A 16484-nucleotide genomic window follows, 5' to 3' on the forward strand; every position below is an offset into this window, starting at 1 on the left:
CAGCAGGCAATTAACAGCAGGGAAGGGAGAAGGAGGGTGAGCAGTGAGGCTTCTCAATCACACAACTCAAGAGCACGGGGACGTCCTCCCAGGAGCAGCCTGTCTCCTATGCCTAGCACAAGGGGCAGTGGCAATAGGGCAGAAGGGGACCACCCATAGGCTGGACTCTTGAGGCCAGGCAGAGGCCACTGTGCAGTCTTTCCTTCCGCTTCCCTCTCCCCTGAGCCTTATGCAAATCCAGCTCTTAGCACAGCCTCTAGCTCTTGTCTGAATTCCAGGGGAGGCCTAAGCTGGGACCCCCTACTTCAAAAATAAATTTGAATTAAAACCTCCAGCATTGTTCCACAGTGCGGAGGCCAGCAGACATCCATTCTGTTCCTCCAGTTCCCTGTAAGGCCCCTCTCTGTGTCCAGCCAGATAGCGTGTCCTCAATCCATGGGGTTGCAGAAGGGGCTCGCTGCCTGTGCACTAGATGCCAATACGGTGACACCAGGATTTTCAGAAAAGAAAAGCTTTATATTAAAAGTCTATTCCCAGCTAGGCACGGTGGCTCTTGGCCTTGGGAGGCCAAAGCAGATGGATCACGAGGTCAGGAATTCAAGACCAGCCTGGCCAATATGGTGAAACCCCACCTCTACTAAAAACATAAAAAAATAGCTGGGCGTGGTGGCATGCACCCGTAGTCCCAGCTGCTTGGGAGGCTGAGGCGGAAGAATCGCTTGAACCCAGGAGGCAGAGGTTGCAATGAGCAGAAATCATGCCACTGCACTCCAACCTGGGTGACAGAACAAGATTCTTTCTCAAAAAAAAAAAAAAAAAAAAGAAAAGACAGTCTATTCCCAAGGAGACAGACATCCAGCTCAATTCTGCCTCCCTGTGCTGGCTTCAAGGCAGTAATTTTATTTTTAAAAGAAAAGGATTCAGCAGGCGGATTCTGGGATTAACAGGTGATTGGTGGAAGGAAAGGGGAGGTTTGGAAAGCCCTTCAGCACGCACAATTATTTCCTCGCGATTACTCATGGGCTGTATGTGCAAATTCAGGGGGGTAGCAGTGGAAATTCAGGCCATGACGTCAGCAAGCTCATTTTGCACAGACCCCAGTTGACCAACTTGGTTCTGACAGACTTCAGCCAGTTGTCTTATCACGGGGCGGAGGCAGCGTCAGTGTTTGAGCAGGTTGTTTCTGTTCTTGTCTGCCATTCTGCAAACTCAAGAACTTCTGTTAGCCGTTAGTTTCTTTAACTCTTTGAGGCATTGTTTCATTATCAGGATGCTTGCTTCTCTCTTGAGCAACTGAGTGGGTGGATGACCCAGTCGATTAACAAATGAGTGAGAAACGAGAGAACATCCTTGCCACACTGGGACCTGTTTGAGCATGAGGCAGGTGAGCAGAAGACATCAGGCCCAGAAGTTCTGGAAGCTCCCTCAGGTGCCCACAATACAAATGAAGAGGAAAGGGTCAGAGAAAACAAAACAAAAAGAAGGACAAAGGAGCCTGGCGTACTGGATCAGCCTTCCTCTTTCAAAACTTTTTTTTTTTTTCTTTTTTGAGACAGAGTCTTGCTCTGTCGCCCAGGCTTGAGTGCAATGGTGTAATCTCGACTCACTGCAACCTCCACCTCCCAGGTTCAAGCAATTCTCCTGCCTCAGCCTCCCGAATAGCTGGGACTACAGGTGCCCGCCACCTTGCCTGGCTAATTTTTGTATTTTCGGTAGAGACGGGGTTTCACCATGTTGACCAGGCTGGTCTCAAACTCTTGACCTCAAGTGATCCACCCACCTCAGCCTCCCAAAGTGCTGGGATTACAGGTGTGAGCCACCGCACCCAGCTCAAAACTTTTTTTAAACTAAATTTGAGTTCAGTAATCCAAAATACAATGGCAAAAAACTGCAAATCTGTAAACTGGGCGTAGCTCTTTCCTCCTCTGCTCTGCACCAACTAGGGTGACCAGAAGGGACTGAGCAGTCTGGAGGCAGGGCTTGCCCACTCACGCGTCCGTGGCTGATGCTGGCTGCTAGCTGAGGCCTGCTCTGTGCCAGCCAGGACACCAAACGTGGCCTCTCCGTTTGGCCAGGGCTTGCTCACAACATAGCAGACGGTGTTCAGAGTGAGTGACCCGAGCAAGAGCGAGCCAGGGGAAAGCCATACCACCCTGTACGAGGCCATTCCCGCAGTGCGATAAAGAAATCCCTGAGGCTGGGTAAGTTAGAAAGAAAAGAGGTTTAATTGGCTCCTGGTTCTGCAGGCTGTGCAGGAAGCATAGAGGCATCTGCTTCTGGAGAGGCCTCAGGAAGCTTCCAATCATGGGCAAAGGCCAATGAGGAGCAGACACATCACGTGGCGGGAGCAGGAGTGGGAGGGTGTGAGTAGGGGTGAGGGAGGCGCCACACACTTCTGTTTCTTCATGGTTTTATTTTTTATTTTTATTTTTATGTTTTATACTTTAAGTTCTAGGGTACATGTGCACAATGTGCAGGTTTGTTCCATATGTATACATGTGCCATGTTGGTGTGCTGTACCCATTAACTCGTCATTTTTATTAGGTATATCTCCTAATGCTATCCTTCCCCCTCCCCCCACCCCACGACAGGCCCCACTGTGTGATGTTCCCCGCCCTGTGTCCAAGTGTTCTCATTGTTCAATTCCCACCTATGAGTGAGAACATGCGGTGTTTGGTTTTCTGTCCTTGCGATAGTTTGCTCAGAATGATGGTTTCCAGCTTCATCCATGTCCCAAACAGCCAGATCTCATGAGAAGCCACTCACTATCATGAGGACAGCACGGAGTGGATGGTGCTAAACCATTCACGAGAAATCCAGCCCCATGATTCAGTGGCTCCCACCCAGCCCCAACCCTACTATCAGAATGACAATTCAACATGACATTCGGACGGGGACACACATCTGAACTGTAACACACCCTTTATGACCTAGTTTCACAAGCCATCACTTTCTGCCACATTCTCTTCATTCAAAACCCTGCCCTGGTTCAAGGAGCAAAGAATCACCTCATCCTTGGGGAGTCTCACGCCCTGGAAGTAGCTCTGAGGCTAATTTTGGAAAATACAGTGTGCCACGCTCAGCAACGTGTCAGTCTCTGTGAAGTAAATTATACTGAGACATCAGTGACTTCATAGAGAAAGGGCATGAATAACCCCTAACCACAAATAATGGCAAGAAGTATCTGTGGAGGCATCTTGGGAAGAGGCTTCTGATGTTCTGTGCCTACTCTAGGCAGCTGTGTGCCCCACGGCCTTCCTCAATAGTTGAATTCACGGGCTGAGCATGGCATTGGACCCGACGGCCTTGCTTTCGCTGAGCCTCTGCACAACACTGACCTTGGAAAAGACCACAAAATAGTAACCGGCAGGGCTCAGTAGGCCCGGAAGCTTAGAACCTGTAGAAAAGAGAAGTCTTCCTGGGATCCTCCTGCTTCAAGCAAGTGCTCAGCCATCTCTGCTGCAGTTAAAAACTCAGGAACATTTTATGCTCTGCTCTTGGAGGGAGTCTTTAACTTTACATTCTGTCTTTAAGAAAACACGAGTTTTGAATTCTGGGATACCGAGTTCCTAAAAGAAAATCCAGGCAACAGGAGGCTCCCAATGTGTCCAGCCTGCCTCTGGTGGTTCAATGAAGCAGCAAGTACTAAGAAAATCACCAAAGTGTGGAAGTGGCAGGGGATTGCTTTAACAGCAAGAGAAGGAGAAATCTTAGTCGTGCTAGTTCCACATCGTGGCTGCCTTTGACTTCTGACCATTCAGAAACGGCTCTGCTGCCAGCTGGGTGCAGTGGCTCATGCCTGTAATCCCAGCACTTTGAGAGGCCCAGGCGGGTGGATCACCCGAGGTCAGGAGTTCGAGACCAGCCTGGCCAACATGGTGAAACCCCGTCTCTACTAAAAATACAGAAATTAGCTGGGTGTGGTGGCGGGTGCTTGTAATCCCAGCTACTCAGAAGGCTGAGGCAGGAGAATCACTTGAACCTGGGAGGCAGAGGTTGCAGTGAGCCGAGATTGTGCCACTCACTCCAGCCTGGGTGACAGAGCGAGACTCCATCTCAAAAAAAAAGAAAGAAAAGAAAAGAAAAATGGGTGCTGCTGAGGGAAGAGAGAGAGAGATGAAGTAAATGTTCTCCTCACACTCTTCCTCCCCCTGAACTAGGCACAGGTCGCTTGTCCATAGGATGAGATACAGATGCGAGGGGTTAGCCATGGATTCCACAGCCTCCATCAGCAGCCTGCGTGCTCCTAATAAAAATGCATCCTGGCCTCCCACCTTGGCCTTTCCTCACCCAGAACAACAAGGCCAGTGAGGGCCTAAGGAGCCTATTCTGCAGGAGCGCATGTGAGAAGAGCTCTTAGAGAAACAGCAGCAAGTTCCATTTCCCCAGAGAACCCTAAAGCCTCCTATTTCCCTTCAGCCTCACGTCTGTGCTCCCTAAGCTGGCTTTGGATTTCTCTTTAGCTGGACTTCATTGGCAGGTGCGGCAGGAGGGTGCGGGGACCCCCCTAGATACAACTGCCAAGGGGATTTTAAGTCTGCCTCACTCCTGGCCTCCCTTTTTGTACTTTCTAGAACTCCTCTTGGTGCCCTCTCTACCCACACCCCTGTGCCCTTTCTGCTGTGCACTCACCTTGCAGCAGACCTGTGGATTTGGATGCCCCACCTCCATCTGCACCACACCTGAGCTCTGTGGGCACTCTTCACCTCTGTGCCCTGGGCACTGCATCTTAGGCCTTGGCTGTCATTTGGAAGTGGAGTCTCTCTTCCTTATTAAAGCATTGCCAGAATACAGCAGGGGAGAGCTGTCCTTTCCTGGGCTTGGGTCCTTTGTAGAGGCTAAAATGGCACGTGTTGGGCAGTCTGTCTTCCTCTTGTGAACGGAGTTGACTAGACCACTCTCACTCAGTGGATTTGCTAGAGGAGCTTCATCTGATGTTATACTAAGGACCTCAAGAATTCACCTTATTCTTGACCTGTTAGGTCCATGATAGTGTTACTGTCACCTGTGTGGCCAATGAGATCTCCACTCCAGCCAACAAGAAGTGGGAAAGAGAGGCAGTGGTCACACCCTTTCCCCTTAAAGGCAGGAGCCAGGTGTCACTCATCACCTTTTCTCATCCCAGCAGCAGGAACTCAGCACACACCCAACCTCACGTCTGGGGAGGCTGGGAAAGGTCTTTATCCTGGGAGGCCGTGTGCCCACCTACAAGCCATTGGTTTTCTTACTAAAAAGAGAAGGGACCATGGGTGTTGGAGGACAATGAGCAGGTCCTGCCATTCCACCTTCCACAAGAGCCTTCTCTAATTTCCTCCAACAAGAAAGAGGCCTCTCTGTGTTCCCAGACCCCACAGTTCTTTCTGGTTTCTACCTTGCCCATTTTCCCTGAGTTGCAAGTTGCAGCTCTCCTTCTGTTTACTGTATTACAAACTTCCAAGCTTTGTCTCAGTACCCTAGGAAATTGTGTGTACTGAGTACTCAGTCTTTGTTCAATAAGGTTAATTTCCCTGGACCTCCAATTCCTCAGTTGTAAAGGGGGACTTAATATAAGCTTGTAGGTGCATCACATTCTCTCCAGAGAGAGAACTCACTCCTAAGAAAGCAGCACCAAACCATTCATGAGAGATCCACCCCCATAACCCAGACACCTCCCACTAGTCCCCATCTCCCAACACCTACACATTGGGAATTAGATTTCAACATGAGCTTTAGTGGGGACAAACAAACCACTTCCAAACCACAGCACACATGTGAATGAGATCATTCAGCATTCGTCTTTCTGTGCCTGGCTTATTTCACTTAGCACAAGTCCTCCAGGTTTATCTACTATGTTGCAAATGCCAGGATTTCCTCTCTTCCAGCTAGTCATTGTTAACCAGAATGTGCACCAAACTCACCTGAAGAGGTTTTGCAGAAAAGGAGCCTATATCCTCCTCACTGCCCCCAACAAATACCAGCTCTCCTGCCTGAAGTGCGGCCCCAGCATCTGTATCAGCAGCACACACATATGCACAACCATCCAATGGACTCCCCTGCAAACCCCCCTAAACCTCACTAGGCAAATGTGAAATAATAGTGGTGGTTGCCTCTTCATCTGGATCTGTCAAACAACCTGGAAAATGTGAAGATTCCTCTTCGTTGTTGCATTGGCCTTTATCGCCTTGAGCGCGAAGGGATTTTGTCCTACTGAATATGACCTTAATGCTGTTTGGCAGGAATGAATAACACTCCAAATAATGGCAGTGGTTTCTTCAAGGTATAGTGACAAAAAATGAAAAATAACCAGCCCAGATCCTACCTGGGGCTGAAGCTCTGGATACAACTTTTGGCATCTTCAAGAGAGAAGCAGCCATTGACCACAGACTATCCCCAGATGTATCTTTCTTTTCTGATGCTAAAGTAGCCCCCCAGCAGGACAGGGAAGGTGAAGAAAAGATGTATTCTCTAGTTTTCCCGAGTTAATTATACTTACTCAGAAAGCCAAGTGATTCATTTTGTTCCAAGGCAGGCGTCCATGCAATTAATTTCCTTGATGAAATAGGTTTTTTTCTTCTGCAAAACTCTGCTTCTAAACTACATTTGGTGCATGGCATTTAAGCCAACTGCCTCATTAAGCTGGAATCCTGCAGAAAAATGTTTGCAGAATAGGGACATTTGGAATTAATGCTAAAATGTCAAGGTTTCTTCTGCCCAGCACTTTTTTACCCCTTAAGTTTCTTATACTTTATTATCATGTTAATGAGCAACTAACGTACAGGAAAATAAAAATGGCAGGGAGCGATGTGCTCAAGGACACTCAGGGAACGGAAACTAAACTGCCCTAGTTTTGTACAGCCGGCATTTTGGCGTGGCACAGGTTCTTCGCATGTGCCACTGTCTTGATGTGGGATGACATTGAGAGGAACTACACTCTGCCATCACACACACCAGATACCTGTCATCCCTGAACCCGATGACCCAATGGTCGCTAAGTTCCCTTATTTTATTTTATTTTATTTTATTTTATTTTATTTTATTTTTTGAGACCGAATCTCACTGTGTCACCCAGGCTGGAGTGCAGCAGCAAGATCTCGGCTCACTGCAACCTCTTTCTCCCTGGTTCAAGTAATGATTCTCCTGCCTCAGCCTCCTGAGTAGCTGGGATTATAGGCATGCACCACCATGCCCAGCTAATTTTTGTGTTTTTGGTAGAGACAGGGTTTCACCATGTTGATCAGGATGGTCTCGAACTCCTGACCTCAAGTGATCCACCCACCTCAGCCTCCCAAAGTGCTGGGATTAAAGGCGTGTCTCTAAGTTTCCTTCTAACCATTACATTTGGTAACCTAGAGTGATGGTTTTGTTCTACCTCCCATTTCTCTGAAGAGTGAATTGAGCTTCATGGAAACACTCTGGCATTTGCTGATGAGATCGATGGAAATAGAGTATTCTCAGCCCAGCCTCGCGGCCAGCCTTCACTCACATATTTTTCAGTCTCTTGTCCCAAAAAGCATGACCCACTTTGGTCTGTGCTGGTCAGAACCAAGCAGCAGCATTTCCTTTAGGTCAGAGAGCGAGTCTACAAATGAGATACAAACCACCTTGGGTGGAAATGAGGGGTGACCCTTGCGCCCCTTGCCTGGTGGCCTCTTGTGGAACCTATGGGGTAGGAATGAAAGTGGCCTGATATTGCATGTGGTCGATGATTTATCATCCCTCTGGTCTCAGAAAAGATTACTTTGGGTTCAAAGGAAAGAAATAAATGAGTTGTCTCTTCGGAGGGGTGTTGTTGTTATTGTTGTTTGTTTGTTTCTGTCCAAAGCTGCTTCATTTTTAAAGCCCTTGTTGCAGCCAGCCGTTTTTCTGTTTTGGATTTTCCCGAGTCGGCTGTGAATTAATGTCCCGTGGAAACCGCTGCAGGGCTCCTCTGCTGATTTCTGTGGGCTCTGCACCTTCTCCCTCTGCCCTGTGAATTCTGCTCACTCCCAGGGAGGGACTCTACTCCAGCCCCACTGGCCCCTTTCTTGTGGCCCTGCAGCGCAGACGTGATTGAGCACAATCACCCACAAATTGCATTGCAAATGGTGCCTATTTTTTCCAGCAGACCATCTGCTGGAGTCAATTACTCACCATTCCAAGCAAGCAGCCCGGGCAGATCCGGTGACTCTGCATAAAGTCACTTCTGACTCACCTCATCCCAAACTCGCACCTGAACGTCCACCTCCTGGCTGCCAAAGCGACTGGAAAATTACAGACCCTGGAGGTCTGGCTTCCTTCCTTTGTCTTCTCCTCACTGACCTCCACAGGCCTCTGAGCTTCTATCGGCACTGCCAAAGCTTCTGAGGCTGTGAGACAGACGCAGAGGGGAAGGGGATGCTAGAGGCGGCTGTTGTGCCCCTAGCTTTGCAGATCGGGACTCAAGAACACACAGCAGAACTGGGGTTCATGTCCAGCGCACCAGGCCTCCTGAATTCATTTCTCACTGAGCGCTGCTCTCCATACTCCGGGATTCACCAGACTACAGGAGGTCAGACCCGCCACAGGCTTTGTATTTCAGGAGACCCCACTGAGTTGTTCAGGAGTCTGCAGCAGACTCGGCACTACCTTCGGTGGGGGGCTTTCTGCTGGGATTCTGACCAAGGCAAGATAAGGAAGACTCACGCTAGGTGCCACAGACATCTGGGCGGGGAGGGGCGGGGCAGGCAGGCACATCGCACCCCCAGCCCCACTGCCCTTAGAGCCTGGCTCCTGCACCCACCCCAGGAGGAGCATGGTCAGCGTGCCTGCTACAGGCCTCTGGGCTTGGCTGTGAAACGCCACCGTGGATGACATGACCCGGCGCTAAGCCCCCCTTCATGAACCCTCCTCCCGGCCAGCTGGTCTCCTCCTGCTGCCTCCCGCGGGACCTGGGAGGTTGCTGTTGTGGGCTGCTTCTTCCCTGGCTGGGACTGTGCCCTCCTGTGGGCAGTCAGCCCTTGGCTTCCTTCCAATTTACATTGTTCTGTTGCATTTGATGTCCTCATTTTGTTTCTGTGATGTGTTTTCAGGCTCCTTAATCACCTTCCTACAATACAGGTACACAGAGCAGGTTTATGGTACACACCTAATAATAGTGAGTTGGATGGGACTCATGAATTATATTAATCATTATTTTAGAAGCAAATCTAGAGGGAATTAGTTTACACTATATATAGACCCCGTACAAGACAGAACCCCTTGACCTAAGAGCTGTTCACAATGAAATGGGTTCCCTGGTTACATTTGGGAAGTGTATTCTCCCAACGTGTTGAAAGAAACGCTGTAGAATTTTCTCCTCTAGAATAGATATCACACCCTAGAAAACTCATCTGTCATTAAAACTCTAACCAAGACACTGATGGGCTAGGAAAGAATAATGGGTGTTTCTGGTTGAAGCCCAAAAGAATCAGTCTTTCATTTCAGTCTTTCTGAAGATGGATCTGTTTTGGTTTTCTGCCATACATAGTGAGCTTGTACCCTTCTTGTAAGAAGCCACACAGGGTGAGCTTGCACCCGTTGTGTGCTGCAAGGAGCATACTGGGCCTTTGGACTCATTATCTGAGAAGGGAGCTCTGTGTGTGCATAAATTCCTGGTCTGGTTTTGGGGGACTCAGCCTCTGCCAGAGTTCACTTTCTCATTTGGTTCCATCTGCATGGGACATGCTTCCATGTGAATTTACTTTCTCCAGTGCTGTTTTTCAAATCATATTAAAGTAATAATCAACAATAGTGCAATCATAGTTCAACTCAAAAGTACGTGTTGGGCTCATAGTGCTCAAATGTGTGCAAAGAAAAAAAAAGCGCTTCCAGACAATTAGCACCTGTTTGATTGAGCTTTGGTTAATGGGGTTTTCCTGTGCTGGACTTAGTCATCAGCATCAGACATTTCTTGAGCCCCCATGGAATGGAAGCATGTGCAGAACACAGTGAAGGTTCCTCAAAGGTTGTAGCAGATAAGCGGCTCTCTGGGGACCTGTTTCTTTCCTGGCCACCTCATGTTCCTGCCTGTGCAGCTCCAATTTCCACTCACTTGTTACTCTTCACATTTCTCTACTCTGTTTTCCCTTAGAGGAGATTTTGAAGACACACATCGCACACTGGTGGTCTCCGGACGGCACGAGACTGGCCTACGCCACCATCAATGATTCCCGTGTCCCCCTCATGGAGCTCCCAACTTACACCGGCTCCATCTACCCCACCGTGAAGCCCTACCACTATCCCAAGGTAGGCAAAGGGACACCGCACAGCAAATTCTTTAAATTATTCATGAACACCCCGACCCTGCTCACTCAGTGTGCAGATGTGATCATCAGACTTGTGTATGAGCAAAGCAGTTAACACAAGAAAGATTAATCATGTCTCATTACATTGCATTACATTCCCGCCTCTGTTGAGCTGAGTCATTGGCAGGTTTGCTTCTTTTAGATAACCAAACTACTGTTCATCACCTGACTGAGCTTCACTGAACCAAAATACACAGGGTACCTCCCCTCACCACTCCCCAGTGATGAAGGTACACCTGCCCTCTCTCATGCATCTTATTTCTACTTTGTGCTTGGCCTCTGGGAGGGCAGAAAGACTTCCATCTGCCCCTGGTCCCCTGTGTCTAGACAACGCTGTTTTGCACATGGTCACCGCTATGGGCTAAATATTTGTGTCCTTGCCAAATTCATACATTAAAATCCTAACCCCCAAGGTGATGGTATTAGCAGGGAGATCACTGAGAGGTGACAAGACATGGAGGGCAGAGCCTTCATGATTGGGATTAGTGCCCTTATGTATTTGTCTGTTTTCACGCTGCTAATTAAGACATACCCAAGACTGGGCAATTTAGAAAAGAAAGGTTTATTGGACTTACAGTTCCACGTGGCTGGGAAGGCCTCATGATCATCTCAGAAGGTGAAAGGTACATCCTACATGGCAGCAGACAAGAGGAGAGAGCTTGTGCAGGGAAACTCACCTTTTTAAAACCATCAGATCTTGTGAGACCTATTCACTATCAGGAGACCAGCATGGGAAAGACCTGCTCTCATGATTTAATTACCTCCCACCAGGTCCCTCCCACAACACACGGGAATTCAAGATGAGATTTGGGTGGGGACACAGTCAAACCATATCACCTTATAAGACAGACCCCTCCCTGTTTCCATCATGTGACAATACAGCAAGAAAGCATCCTCTGTGAACCAGAAATTGGGCCCTTGCCAGATACTGAATCAGCCGGCACCTTGATCTTGGACTTCCAGTCCCCAGAGCTGTGAGAGATGCATTGCTATTGTTTGTGAAACACTCAGTTTATGGTATTTTGTTATAGCAGCCTAGAGGGACCAAGAAAGTCATGTTCTGACCCAATGAGCCAGTAGAACAGCAAGTGTCCAGTGGCTGGGAGGGAATATTGGGGGGAGCAGGGACATCCAAATCTCGCTTTGTTACCAAATCAAAGCATCCCAGTGTGAGTGGAGGGCCTGATGCTAAAACCTCCACAGCCACTCAGCTGGAGAGAGGCCAGTGCCTGAGTGTGGACACAGCTCCCATGGACACATAGGGTCTGCCGTGCTGGCCTCTGGCTTCACTAGACTTCTCCAAGACCCCTGGGCTTGATGGAGGTTAGCAGTTTCCTGCCTGCACCCTGCCTGGTGACTGGAGGCTCACTTCCTGCCATGCGCTGCCTCTGCCAGGGGGCATTTAAACCTCAGCATCCTAGCCCACCAGAGAGCTCTGAAAGCTGATGGTATGTGCTGCTCTGCCATAATCACCCCCACAGACCAGCTGGCTTACAGTTTGCAGCAAGAGGAGTGATAACTTATAAGGCAGATACATGAGGCCAGCGAGGTTCCCAGAGTCACAGCCTAGAGAAAGGAAACACCTGGTGTCTTAGTCAGCTCCAGCTGCCACAACAAAATAACACAGACCTAGGCAGCTTAAACCGCAGGAATTTCTTTCTCACAGTTGTGGAGGCTGGAAGTCCAAGATTAGGGTTCCGGCTGATTTGGTTCCTGGTGAGGGCTCTCTTCCTGGCTTGCAGACAGCTGCCTTCTCACCATGTCTTCACATGAAAGGGCAAGAGAGGGCTCTGGTGTCTCTTCCTCTCCTTTTGTGGACATGGATCTCATCACAAGGGTGCCACCCTCATGACCTTGTCTAACCTCAATCACCTCCCAAAGGTCTTACTTCCAAATAGCATCACACTGGGGGTTAGGGCTGCACCATATGAATTAAGGGACATGTTCAGTCCATACACCTGGTAATACAGGCTCCTTTCAACAGCCTTTGATCATCATGGCCAACATCCAAGGGAGCCCCAGAAGGAAGAAGAATGAGGCCCTTATGGCCACAGCCTTCCTTTCTGCCTTTTCCGATTCTGAGAGCATCCGGATGTTAACATGGCATGGATTTGCCTTTGACAGAATTATTTCATTCCTTTTTCAGCTAACCTTGATTGATCTTAGTCTGTAGCATGTGGAAGGGTCCAGGATTTTAGTTGGAAGCATAATTAAATAGAGAAAAGTGTACCGGACTGATGCTACTTCCTTCTAACCCTTCTACATTTCTTACCAACTGTTCACAGCCACCCCACTTGCCAGAAGAGCTGGTGGCTGTCTGACCTTCATCTGACCCAGAGATGAATGGTTCCCATGATTATCTTTTTGTGGGAGTTTCCCCAGTCTAGGAGTGATAACCTGGAATCCAGTAGGGTGCCCTTGATTTTACAGCGAACTCTCAGAAGGTGCTCTGAAGCTGGGATTATGAAATCCCAGATTACTCAAGATTTGGGGTTTCATATTTTAATAGAAAATCCACATTCTGGCTGACAGAATTCAGATGCTCCTTGCCCCATTCCCACCCACTCCTCAATCAGAGGCATGAATAGGCAAGCCTGCCTGACATGCCTTGTCGTGGACCTGATAGCCTCTGTAAACCTGAACATCTTCTGCAGGGTGAAAGTGAGAGCATCAGACAAGACTCTGAAGTCCCCCTGAAGAGGAAGCCCCACATCTCTCCCAGACCCATACTTGTCCCCCAGAGAGTGGGGGGCAGGGAAGCAGAATAGTGCCCCAGTTCCTTTTTGAAGGACTTAATCTCTCCCCACGCTGAGCATGGCCACCGCTCCTCAATGTCCATCATTTGCTCACCTCCACCTCTCCCATTCCTTGCATCCAATCCATCTTTTCTCCCCCAGTCCTCTTCTCGTCTTCTCTTTTAAGCAAGGGGCTCAGTACTCACTTGACATTGCCAAACCGGGGAGTTGGGTGAATGGGAAGTGGATGGGATTCTAGAAGAGCAAGAATCAGCCCACTTAGCCCTTTGTCCTTTTGAAAACCCTACACATGAACCATTTGTTCTCCACATTAATTCTGCTCCTTAATATGGAGCTCCAGTGTCCTGGAGTCCCACCTGGGAATCTCCCAGGAAAGGCTTTGCAGAGCTGAAGTTCACTCTTGCGTGAGGCTGCTTGTTCATGTCTCTGCCCCTTTTTAATTCCCAGGCTGGAAGTGAGAACCCCAGCATTTCCCTACATGTTATTGGCTTAAATGGACCCACCCATGATCTGGAGATGATGCCGCCTGATGATCCACGGATGAGGTTTGCTTCCTTCTATTATGTTACAAAAAAAAAAAAAAAAAGAAAACTAAGATGCATGTTCAATGTACATGGTCTCTTCTGGATCAGATTTATCTTGCAATGAATTTAAACATCCAAGAAAAAGGTACCTTTCCTAAAGATTTCCTCACTGCTTTATGATTCCGTTTTCTAGGAAAAGAATACCATTCACCAAATACTATTATTTTTCACCTTAGGTCAGGTGCAGGTTATCCTCCCGAGAGCTGGGCTCCAGCCATGCCTCAGGGGGACACCAGAGGAAATGATGCGGTCTGCCCAAGACAATCCATGGAGTCTGACCTTCTGTTAATGGTGCTCTGTATTTAGAGCATTTTTTAGAGCATGGAGCAGTTTTCCAGTGGCAAATCCTATTCTAATAAAGCCACATCTCCCAGTTGGTAAGGTCGCAACTCTGTGGAAGGTATTAACAATGTTATTGAGTTATTACTATTAGCATCTGATTGTGGTCGATTTTTTCTAAATCAAAACAACTGATTTAGGATCAAAGTGAAGTGGTTTGAATATCAGTTTAGTATTTGCCCCAAATTCAAGCAGTGTGGTGAATGATTATACTTCCGGAGTCCAGCTATACCATCATCAACCTTCTCTCTGTTAAGAATATTGATGGGAGACTTAAAAAGAGGAGGGGATTTTAGGGGTGCCAGAACCCACTCATGTATAGATTCTGAAATTTCATGAATGGCACTATTTAAGCCAAGAATAACTCGTTCTGAGGCTCAGCAAAGACCCAACCCATATTTTGCTATACCTCTAGCCTGGGCCTTTATTATTCCATTCAAAGCTCCATATTACTAGTAGCTTCTGGCTACTAGTAGCCGGGGATGGAGGTTCCAGCACCTGATGACTCTGGACCTCTCTGAATGATGTGCTGGCCTCCTGAAGTGGCTCCAATGCCACCTTTGCCCCACACCCTGAGCTCCTGCACAGAAGCCCGAGGCCTCTGCAGAATTCTACTGCGATTCCTTCCCCTCATCTTTCTTCAGTGAAACTTATAATGTTGTAAGATCCCCAAGTGGATGGATGAAGCCCAGAAGTCCAGTGCTCTAGGAAGGGTGAGGCACTGCCTGTCCCTCTCAGCCCTGCATGGGTCTTCTTCCCAACATGGGAGGGCCTGAGCCTCTGGAGGTTTGATGAACCTGGCCCCAGCAGCTGTTCCCAGGGACGACTGGTCACTGGGGTGTCAGCCCAAGGTGTGTGCTGGTTCGGAGAGTTGAATTGATTTGGCTGGTGATATTTCTGCTGAGATTAAAAAAAAAAAAAGTTCAGATGATTGCTTTGGCTTTTCTCCTGAAGTTCCATATATTTTATTGTTTTCCTTTCAGCCCCCATCCCTGCCAAGCCTCCTGGGGCCTGGTCCAGCAAACTCACTGAATTAATATGGAAAGTCACCTGGAAAATTTCAGCCATCTGTTTGAGTTAATTGAAAATCTCGTTTAGTCAATTTGGTGATGCTGTTTCCACAGGCTTGATTAGCTTCAAGGACAATGAAAAATTAGTGTCAGCCAGGTCTTGAAGCCTGGATGCTGGGCTTCAGGTTTTCTGGTTGCTCTCATTTCCTAAGCTCAATGCAATAATGCATTTTATATGCAATGTAAATTTGTAGCATGCAAATGTCACACTTTCTCATACTGCTTCTCTATCACACATCTTTGAGAGTTTAAAAAAGTCAGCACAGATATATCAGAATCCCAGACTCAATGTAGAGCAGATGTTTAGTGTTTGCCGGCCGTTTGCCTGAGCAGTGGGAATTTGGTGGCGAATGAAGCATGGAGTTCGTTCACAGTGTGGAGGGGAACCTGGATCCTGAAGAAGTCATTACTAGCAAGTAAATCCCTGCAGGTGTGAGAAGGGCTGTGGAGACGTGTGGAAGAGGAGGCCACCTGGTCTGGAGGGTGGCAGTGTCACGGCGGAGGTCAGAGTTTCCACACGTCCATGCTAGTGACATTTGGGGCTCAGCAATTCTGTGCTGTAGGGGGCAGTCCTATGCGCCGTAGAGCATTAGGCAGCATCCCTGGCCTTACACATTAGATGCTGTAATATCCGCCTTTTCCCCCTCCAGTTGTGGCCATCACAAATGTCTCCAGCCATTGCCCAGTGTCCCCAGATTGAGAACTAATGGTTTCAAGTGAAGGTTCTCTAGCCAACTGCCTGGGTTCGAGTTCTGGCTCTGTGGACTCTGTCAAGTTACTCAGCCTCCCTGCTTCAGTTTCCTCATCTGTAAAATGGAGATAATTTTAATAATAAACATGTTTACTCTCGTGGACAGTTCTGAAAGTTAGATGAGTTAAGGCACGGATCATAGGGCTGGCTCCTCCAATCGTTCCATCTTGTGGCTATAAGTACCCCTTGTATGTGGACAACTCTCACCTGTGTACCTCAACCTGGCCTGGGTCAGGACTCTAGGTTCAAAAAGTCAACCACCCAACCAGCATCTCTACTGGGCGTGGTCACCATGTAATTTTTAAATGGTCAAATTGTGATTCTCAGACAAAATCAATCAACATGTGTCCAAGATTTTATTTAACTCATTAATTAATAAGGGAGCCAGTGAGCTCTTAAAAAGAGACCATAGAACTGTCGAGAAGCTAGTCGTATAGAGGCAATTGAACAAGGACATCCTAGGGTGCGTCTGCCGGGTTACTCTGCCATCCGGGAGAGACGCCTACCCCAGCAGGGTTGAGACCACCCCTGCAATTGGAAATCAAGCCCAGCATCTCCCTGGAGGAGGGCCCAGTGATCCCACCTGCCCCTTTACCACCTTCAGATCCATTTGCTGACACTGTCTACACAGCACCTCAGGCCGAACCCGGTCAAAGCCAAGCTCCCACTCTCCTTGTCTACACCTGCTCCCTGCAGTCTCCCCA

General features: G+C 48.3%; 1 protein-coding gene across 5 annotated transcripts in view; it reads left to right on the forward strand.

The window, feature by feature from the left end:
• Positions 1 to 16484, forward strand: part of DPP6 (dipeptidyl peptidase like 6) — a 1185884-nt gene that overhangs the window by 1044438 nt on the left and 124962 nt on the right. For all 5 annotated transcript variants that reach the window (XM_063641745.1, XM_055269771.2, XM_055269769.2 and 2 more), the window contains 2 exons: positions 10067 to 10221; positions 13484 to 13581. In XM_063641745.1, the coding sequence (XP_063497815.1) occupies positions 10067 to 10221; positions 13484 to 13581 (253 nt within the window). The remainder of the gene's footprint in view (positions 1 to 10066; positions 10222 to 13483; positions 13582 to 16484) is intronic.

Source organism: Symphalangus syndactylus, chromosome 6 (assembly GCF_028878055.3).
Source record: "Symphalangus syndactylus isolate Jambi chromosome 6, NHGRI_mSymSyn1-v2.1_pri, whole genome shotgun sequence".
Taxonomy (NCBI): Eukaryota; Metazoa; Chordata; class Mammalia; order Primates; family Hylobatidae; genus Symphalangus; species Symphalangus syndactylus.